The 10129-nt window shown below is 38.7% G+C and overlaps 1 protein-coding gene across 1 annotated transcript; it reads right to left on the reverse strand.

Moving 5' to 3' along the window:
* Positions 1 to 2546: 2546 nt before the first annotated feature.
* Positions 2547 to 3092, reverse strand: ASCL3 (achaete-scute family bHLH transcription factor 3). Its single transcript, XM_047070728.1, has one exon. It carries the CDS (start codon positions 3090 to 3092, stop codon positions 2547 to 2549), a length of 546 nt encoding a protein of 181 aa, XP_046926684.1.
* Between the last annotated feature and the right edge of the window lie 7037 nt (positions 3093 to 10129).

A 10129-nucleotide genomic window follows, 5' to 3' on the forward strand; every position in this document is an offset into this window, starting at 1 on the left:
ATGGGAGTGGACACCAGTGACCAAGGGAACAGAAGTCTGGACTCCGCACTTATTTGAATGTCCATGGAACAGGCTGGTGTTTGAGGCATGTGACGGCCATTGTGCACCGATTATGTGCCTGGCACTGTGTTCAGGGGAGAATACCAAAAAAGTATACTGGGACATTTGCAAGTGTTTTTCCCCACATCCATTCCCCTCTTCCAACAGTTCCCATTTCCATTTGCAGACTCGTGTGATTAGGAGAGGCTGACCACACCCCCAGCTCCACAGGTATAATGAGTGTCAATCAGCACATTCCATTCCCCTGGGGTTGCTCCTGGGGTTTGGTTAAGTATGGGCATGTTCCTAGCCTCTCCAATCAGAATAAATCTCAAGACTTTTGTTGGGAATTCTGGATTATAGACTTTCTGTTTCCTCTCTTTCTATGCATAAATAAGAAAGTACATTGTTCTAGGGGCTTCTGGCTGCCTTTGTGGGATACTGAAGCTATTCCCAGAGAAAGGGAGAATAGACGTAAACAAAACAGGTTCTTGGTGACATTGTTGAGCCCTGACTGAAGGCAGCCCTATTGCTATACAGATTTGACTGACTGTTGCTAAAGGCCAAGTTCTTTGGTGCACAAAATTAGAGTCCAAGAAAGGCCAATGGAGTCTCTGGCAGTGAGAGAATAAGACAGGTAGGATTTCAATGATGGAGGGAAAAAGGAGAATATTCCAGTTTAGGAGTCAAGAGCTAAGAGAGAAGGATGCCTTTGCAAGACTGCTTTTCTCTTTTGGAGGAAATGGGGTGTCATGAGAAAATCAAGATGTGACTATTTGGGAAAGTGCCAGATCAGTGGGAGCTTTGAAAACCAAGAAGATACATGTAAACAAAATGGTAATCAAAGGGAATATGTAATAGGGTCTTGACATCTTCACACAATGAAGTGACAGGAAATGCTTTAAGAAAAAACATCAGAGTGAGAATGTAACCAGTTAAGAATAGAGCCCAGGAGGCCAGGGAGGAGACTGTTAACAGTGACCGGATATGATATGACAGGAGTGGAATAGGAAAATAGTAACACCAAATATTTTACCCACAACACCTGCCTGATTTGAGGCTCTTTGTTGGGTGCTAACAATTTAGAAGGAATAAGACTGGTCTACTGAAGAGATAGGTGTGTAATACAGAGTGTAAAGATAGTAGGATAGGAACTTCAAGGAGATATGTGTACAAAATAAAGCAACGAGTAATGGCTGGAGTGGGAAGACTTTACAGAGATGACAGTAGAGATGAATGTGCCAGTTTATGGAAAGTCCTGACTGGGCTTGGTGACAGATGGAACCTGGGAGTTAAGGGAGAAGGAAGAGCTGACACTGGTCATGGGAATGGAAATAGAGACATTTTGAAGGCAGACTCCAAGATATGGGGCAGTGACAGTCCTTCCCAGGGGTGAAGGAAAGGCGAGGCACATGCACATTTTCTGGCCAGGAGAACCTGGAGAATGGTGATGCTATGGACAAAACAAGGTTAATAATAGTAATAATAATGGGGCGCCTGGGTGGCTCAGTATGTTAAGTATCCGATTCTTGATTTCGGCTCAGTCATGATCTCACAGTTTATGAGTTCAAGCCCCGCATCAGGCTCTGTCTGACAGCACCAAGCCTGTTTGAGATTCTCCCTCTCTCTCGCTGCCCCTCCCTCCTTCTGCCTCTGTTTCTCTCTCTCTCTCTCTCTCTCTCTCAAAATAAATAAACTTTAAAAATTTTTTAAAAATAATAGTAACAATCATAATAATGGTTATGAATACTTCTGTGTCAGGCACTGTTAATTCTCCTCATAAACATGGGGGACAGTTCCTGTTATTATTATTCTCACTCTGTGGATGAAGAAATGAGACATGGAGAGAAGGTAGCAAGAGTCCTAGTTTAAACTGAGGCAGTTTGATTCCAGAGACTGCCTCCTTAACCCCTACACTAGGCTGCCTGAGGAAGTATTCTGCATGCGGGAAAAAGATGACTCCAAAATAATTTCACATGACAACAAGACTTTGTTAACTACCTTTGCTTCAGCCCTAGGACGTTCTCCCATCAGGACATGAGTAAGATAGAGATGTGTAGATTTTCTGTCAACCCCAAATGCTAGCAATAAAAACCACCACACTTTGACAAATCAAGAGAGGTTCATTGTGGTCATTTCGCGTGAAGTGTCTGCAAAACGCATTACAAGCATTGAGCAGTCATTAGTCATACTTTACAATACTTTTGTGAGAGTGTCTCATGGCTGAGACTCTGGCCAAGTGTGTGAGAAGGGCTAGGGGAGATTTACAGAGAATCCTGGGGACTTCTGCTCCTCTAAAGTTCTTGAAAGAAATCACCAAAGCTTAAGATGCATCTTCTCAATCCACATAAGGTAATTGTCATATGTCTGAAACCCCCGTAAGAAATAGCCAGCCTAGGTTAACATTTGAGCTGTTATTTGCCTATTCAGAAATTACATTTAGGAAAAACTATCGAATGATGCTGTAAAAGACTCCATTTTGTGAAATTATTTGTTTCTGTTTAGGATCAAATGATTCTAAAAATGGGGTCACTGTGGCGGCTGGTGGTTGCCATTATGGAGGAAACTTTCTCAGGGTTATTCTTGGTTTCAGTCTTATCAGGGTACAGAAGAGACTGCAGGTAATTAATGTACTTGATAGCAGCTCTGAGGGTTTCCACTTTGCTGAGTCGTTTCTCCAAGTACTCTTCTGGCAGATGATGTCGGAGCTGGGCATAGCCTTCATTGACACACTTTACCCGCTGCCTTTCCCGTTCATTCCTTTTCCGGATGAAGGCTGGCCCATAGGCATATTCACACCTTCTGTAATTTGCATAAGGCATGGGGAAGGAGAAGGAGCAGGGTTCACCATAATTTTCCATGATCAGGGAATCATTGGGAAAAGGCAGCAATGGCAGGTCTTCAGAGAAAGGGGATGGTACTGGGGCATCAGGGTACAGGTGGAAAGTGACCATGGGGTCCAGATAGAAGGACCTGGTCAGTGGCAAGTGGACAGAATCAGAGAAAACAGGCAGTTTTTCTGGCAGATTAGAGTAGCTTCGATTGTCCATCATTTCCTCTTTAGCCTGGAAACATAACCAAGTTTATTAATTTGGCCAGATCAAAAGAGAGCAGGTCTCATTGATTTTCTCAGAGATCAATAGTTTAAAGACTTCTCTGCTTTGATGCATAGTTTCTGAGCTCATTCTGAAAACGATATTAGGCTATAATACTCTGTGGGTAGGAAGAGAGGAATTTTTGGTGGTACAGGGGAACAGCATTAAATAACACTGACTCACTTTGTAAGAAAGTTATTCTCTTCCAGCTCTTTTGATCCTTGTGATTACAAAGATACAGCTTTAGTCTTGTAAGAGTGTGTCTTCCACATTACTAGAATGCTTTCTGATTCTCCCCAGATGGAGGCCTTCAACAAGCAATAGTATCTAGCTAGAATTTAATAATGCTTTGCTGTTAATTTCTATTAATTGTGAATTATACTGAGTTCACATTTATGGAAGTGATACAAAATTTCTTTTAAAAATACATCTGCTTGGGGCACCTGGGTGGCTCCATCGGTTAAGCGTCCGATTTCGGCTCAGGTCATGATCTCATGGTTTGTGAGTTCAAGCCCTGCGTCGGGCTCTGTGCTGACAGCTCAGAGCCTGGAGCCTGCTTTGGATTCTGTGTCTCCCCATCTCTCGGCCCCTCCCCTGCTCATGCTCTGTCTCTCAATAATAAGTAAATGTTAAAAAAAAAACATTAAAAAATACATCTGCTTGAGTAAAAAAAATCTCACTTAAAGAAAAGTAGTAAGTAAATAATAGTACAGGTGGAATACAGATAATGAAGACCGTGAAAGTGCATGCAATGCAAATAAGTAAAGTTTGGGAAACATTGAAATACCACAATATTCAAATACATGCTGGAAACATTACAAACGAGTTAATGATCATGCAACCTCACGGGCATAGCCTTCTTAAGTAATACCTGATACACCACAGGAAAAATAAAAAATAAAAATAAGAAAGGAATCATTTGCTCTTAAAAATTCACTTTAAGATTCTTTTAAATAAGAAACTCCCCTAATATACTTAAACATAGTCAAATTACATATTTTTACTTACATAGAACTTTAAATATATTGAATGAAGTCCATCTGTATTTAGGTGTTTTGTTGTTGTTTTTTTAACAGAACATAAGGATAGAACATTATACCCAAGAAGTCCCACACCAATACATTCCTTTTTTCTGAATAGGTCTTCATGCACCTCATTTATTAAACAACCGTTACTTTTTGCCTTTGACTATAATAATAAAGCCACAGCAGATTTTACAGGGATACTTCAGAGTAACGAGTTAACTGGGAGGTAGGGTAGTGCTGTAAGAAAAGAGCATTTTTCTTTCAGTTATAACACCCTTGAGTTTCAAACTTGGCTTTGCCCCTTCATAGCTATGTGTCCTTAGGCAAGCTTCTTAACCTTTCTGAGCTTCAGTTTTTTTCCTATGATCAACTGAGTTATTAACTACTCTGCAGGGTGGTTGTGAGGATCAAATGAAAAAATATATATAATGTACAGGCATCAGTTATTTTCCGCTTTCCTTTCTTTACAGATGAATACTTGTGTAGTGTCCCTTTCTAAATTGCAGCTCACAGAAAAACCTGGCTTATATTTTCCCTAACACTGGAAAATCAAACATTGGCCTATCTAAAACATATTGGTTGAGAGACGATCATACCTAAAATGGAAAAAGCAACATGAAATCTACCTGTGGGCCTCCAGAAAAGAGGGAAATATGACTTTCTGTTAATTCCTCAAGGATGTGATTTTAAAACATCTTTAGGAATGAGGGCTTGGCCTCTATAGTTGGCATGTGTAAAGAAAAAGAGGCAACTTCCCCTCCCCACCTGAAAAACCTCAGACCTGTTTATGAGCAAGATTAGGTAACATTTCACTTGCTTCTCTACCTGAGCATAGCAACAACCTGCAAGCTATACTATGCAATGGGTGGTGTAGCCTCTAAGCACCAGAATTCAAACACAATGAGGTATATATTTTTTTCTTTTCTCTTCTTTTCTTTTTTTTAAATGTTTTTAATGCTAATTTATTTTTGAGAGAGGGAGAGAGAGACAGAGCATGAGAAGGGGAGGGGCAGAGAGAGAGGGAGACATAGAATGAAAAGCAGGCTCCAGGCTCTGAGCTGTCAGCACAGAGCCCGATGCTGGGCTAGAACTAACTCAGGAGCCGTAAGAACATGACCTGAGCCGAAGTCGGATACTTAACCAACTAAGCCACCCAGGTGCCCCCCCCCTTTTTTTCTTTTTAAGTAGGTTTCATGCCCAGCCCAAGAGCCCAACCTGGGGCTTGAACTCACAACCCTGAGCTGAGATCAAGAGTCTTAGTCTTAACCAACTGAGTCACCCAAGTGCCCCTAATGAAGTGTATTATTTTAAAGTAAAGTGCGAAAAAGCCTATCCCATCTAGTATGGCTACTGAAAGATGAAAAAGACTATAGAATCAGAGAGGGCAGTATGTGATGGGGGTGGGGAGGGTGAGAGGTGAGGAGTGCTATAAGAAGTCATGGTGAAACACCCAGGAAAGGAGCAAATGCCAGGAAAAGCTCTTCCTAATATGGGGTTGGGGGTTGGAGGTGGGGATGAGACAAGTGTGTAGGTGCAATTAAAAATCAAAACAAAGGAACAAGAAATGAAAGATACCAAATTACTGACCAAATTGGCCTAAAATAACTAACATAAAACAAAAATCTCTTGAAGATTAAAAACTAGCCAAGATTCTATCAAAAATAAAAAGTTGCTGAGAGAAAAGTTAGGAAATTCCCAAGGCAGGAATTCCAGAGGATAAGAGATAAAGTTAACATGGATGGCAGAAGCTACAAAAATGGCACAGTGGGTATGGAGTCTATATTTCTACATTTCTGAGAACAGCAGAGCCTTATTTCTGCCTATAGCTAATAAGCCAGAACTGACACAACAGAGTATCACAATGTAAAGCAGATGTCAGCAAAGCCAATTACACACAAGAATTCTATAGGTATGGTTTTACCCTGACAGATAGTTTTAATGTCTTAAACCTTGACCCAGATGAAATCTGAGTAATTTACATATGCCACAGGTACTTGAAAGTTTCTAGGCTTTAACTAGACTATGCATAATTCTTAGAAAAAGAGCTTGGTGTCTCTGTAGACACGCTGTAGAGAAGCTTTTTTTTTACTAAGCATTTCCCAAAAGTTCACCAATCAATGTAGTAGCATTGAAATATGATTATCTTTTACTCAAAGAATAAAATTTAATCACAACACAACAGAGTGATACAATGATAAATGCAGTAAAGAAGAGGGTCAAGATAGAAACCTACTGGAGGATGGAAGTATTTGCAGAAATTGAGTACAAATTTTTAAAATAAAGCAACACAGATTATTGGTGTTGGGGCTTCACAGCTCCAGATACATGCACAGCTAACAAATGCACCTATCTTGGGAAAATCTCAGATTTCTGTCTTCTGGGAAATAAATGATGAGGTCTTAATGATAAAATCCTAAGAGATTCCGGTAGTTCTGCTGAGCATAAAAACTTCAACTTTTCAAAGATATTAAAAATATCTAGCCTGTAAGAAAAAAAAAGCTACAACTGCACGTATAATTGATTTATGGAATCTTAGGGATGGAAAGAATCTTACAAATCCTCTTATCCAATCCCTCATAGGTTGTGAGTTGGCTAAGCTTGCAGAGCTCATAGCAGAGCAGGGGTCAGAACCTAGGTCTCCTGATTTCCAAACCAAACCCTTTCCACTTCTCCAGATCTAATCACCAGCAAAATCTGGATCTTTCAATTTATGGGCTTATTTGATAGTTTAAGACAATGGAATAATCAGTTGCTAAAATTCATCATTTACCAACTGCGCCTGGGAATTTTCTTAAAAGCCATATTCTTATTCTCCCTCTGTGGGCCACTCTGGAAAAGAGTCTCTTACCTGTTTTGTAGCTAAGATGCTGTATTTTGGGCTGTGTCAGACGTAACCTGATTTATAGGTGATCATTTAGTAACTGTATGCAAAGTAGCTTACAGTTAAACAGAACTGCTTAGTTCTGGTTTAGCCATTTTTTCTACTTAATATGTAGATATGACAACACATAACAATGCTAAATAGAAAGGTTTGCTTACAAAACTGGACTCTTATAACAAATTATTTTGTAAAAAGAATGCCTCCCAGCCATCTGATTCATATGATTTTCTATCAAAATTATTTATGGAAAGTATCTTTAAGTAATAGTCTCATAGTGTTGGTCAATATTCTTTTAAATAGAGATTAAGGCTATAACCAGGGAGGTAAACATGAACCTAAATATAAACCTAATACATTTTGTTAAGATACCTGTTATATTTTCCTCTATTTAGACTTTATTTTTTAGAGTAACTTTAGATGCACAGCAAAATTGAGCAGAAAGTACAAAGATCCCATATACCCATTCCCTGCACTTGCACATCCTTCCCCACTGCCAACATCCTGCCCCAATAACATATTTGTTACAATTGATGAACCAATATTGACACATCACTCAAAGTCCATAGTTTACCCAACAGTTCACTCTTAGTGTACATTTTATGAGTTTTAACAAATGTATAATGACATGCATCCACCATTACAGTCTCATACAGAATAGTTTTAGTGCCCTAAAAAGCCTCTATGCTTCACCTTTTCATCCCTCCCCTGACAACCACTGATTTTTTTACTGCCACCATAGTTTTGCCTTTCCCGGAATGTCATATAGTCAGAATCATGCAGTATGTAGCCTTTTCAGATTGGCTTCTTTCACTTAGTAATATGCATTTAAGGTTCCTCCATGTATTTTCATGGCATGATAACTCATTTCTTTTTAGTGATGAATAATATTCCATTGTCTGGGTGTATCACAGTTTACTTATCCATTAACCTACTGAAAGACATCTTGGTTGCATCCAAGTTTTGCTAATTATGAATAAAGCTGCTATAGCCATCCGTGGACAGGTTTTTGTGTGAAGATAAGATTTCAACTTATTTAGGCAAATACCAAGGAGTGTGATTACTGGATCATATAATAAGTGCATGTTTAGTTTTGTTAAGAAACTGCCAAACTGTTTTCCAAAGTGGCCATACAATTTTGAGCTCCCACCAGCAATGAATGAGAGTTCCTGTTTCTCCACATCCACACCAGCATTTGGTGTTGTCAGTGTCCCGCATTTTGGCCATTCCAATAGTGTGTAGTATTATCTCATTGTTGCTTTAATTTGTATGTCCCTAATGACATGACGTGGAGCATCTTTTCATATAATTATTTGCCATCAGTGTATCTTCTTTGGTGAGGTACCGTTCCGGTGTTTGGCCCATTTTTAAGTCAGGTTGTTTATCTTCTTGTTGACTTTTAGGAGTTCTTTGTATATTTTGGATCATAGAAATGTATGTCTTTTGCAAATATTTTCTCCCAGTCTGGCTCATCTTGTTCTTTTGACAGTGTCTTTCACAGAGCACAAGTTTTTAATTTTAACGAACTCCAACTTCTTTCACCATTCACGCTGTTAGTGTTTTGTCTAAAAAGTTATCACCAAACCAAAGGTCATCTAGATTCTCTCCTATGTTATCTTCTAGGCATTTAAATTTTGTGTTTTACATTTAGCACTATGATCTATTTTGAGTTAATTTTTTGAAGGGTCTCAGGTCTGTTATCTAGTGTTTTTGTTTGTTTTGTTTTCGCATGTGGATATAGTTGTTCCAGCACCATTTGTTGAAAATGCTTTCTCCATTGCATTGTCTTTGTTCCTTTGTCAAGATTAGTTAACTACATTTGTGTGGGCCTATTTCTGGGCTCTCTGTTCTATTCGTATCTATTCTTTGGTCAATACCATACTGACACTGACTTGATTACTATAGCTTTATATTAAGTCTTAGAGTCAGATATGTCAGTCCTTCAACTTTGTTCTTTTCCATTAATATTGTGTTGGCTTTCTGGGTCTTTTGTCTCTTTATATAAGCTTGAGGATCAGTTTGTTGATATCCACAAAATTATTTGCTGAGATTTTGGCTGGGATTGTGTTGAATCTATAGATCATTAGGAAAAACTGACATCTTGTCAATCAATATTGAGTTGTCCTATCCATGGATATGGAATATCTCTCCACTTATTTAGTTCTTCGATCTCTTTCATTAGTTTTGTAGTTTTTCCTCATGTATATTTTGTACATATTTTGTTATATTTATACTTATTTCATTTTGGGGGGTACTAATGTAAACTATATTGTATTTTTTTATGTTTATTTTGAGAGCGAGAGAGAGAACAGGAGCAGGGGAGGGGCAGAGAGAGAATAAAGGAGAGAATCCCAAGCAAGATCCGTGCTGTCTGCATAGAGCCCAATGTGGGGCTTGGTCTCATGAACCGTGAGATCATGACCTGAGCCGAAATGAAGAGGCAGCCGCTTAACCAACTGAGCCACCCAGGTGCCTCTGTATTGTTTTCAATTTCACTTTAGATAGTATATATGAAAGCAATTGACCTGTGTATATTAACCTTCTATCTTGCAACCTTTGTATAGATCACTTAGTTCCAGGAGTTTGGGGGTTTTGTTTTGCTAATTCTTTTGGATTTTGTAAGCAATCATATCATCTAAGCTGTTTTATTTCTTCCTTCCCAATCCATAGAACTTTTCTTTTCTTGTTATTGCATTAGCTAGAATTTGCAGTATGGTGTTGAAAAGAAAGTGATGAGAAGATATGGTACCCTTGCCTTGTCCCTGGTTAATAGGAAATCTTCTGGATTCTATGAAGTATGATGTTAGCTATAGGTTTCTGTAGACATTCTTTATAAAGTTGAAGGATTTCTCCTCTATTCCTAGTTTACCAAGAGTTTTTATCATAAATGGGTTTTGAATTGTGTCAAATGCTTTTTCTGCATCTATTGATAGGATCATGTCATTTTTCTTTAGCCTGTTGCTGTGATAGATTTGTTGATTTTTCAATGTTCAATCAGACTTGCATACATGAGATAAATTCCACTTGGTCGTAGTTGAACTTACATCTTTTAATAGTAACAATAAAATCAATAAGTTTAGATTAGGTTCGTA

Source organism: Lynx rufus, unplaced genomic scaffold (genome assembly GCF_022079265.1).
Source record: "Lynx rufus isolate CCGP_SWC_20201006 ecotype Redwood Valley unplaced genomic scaffold, mLynRuf1.p SCAF_9, whole genome shotgun sequence".
Lineage (NCBI taxonomy): Eukaryota > Metazoa > Chordata > Mammalia > Carnivora > Felidae > Lynx > Lynx rufus.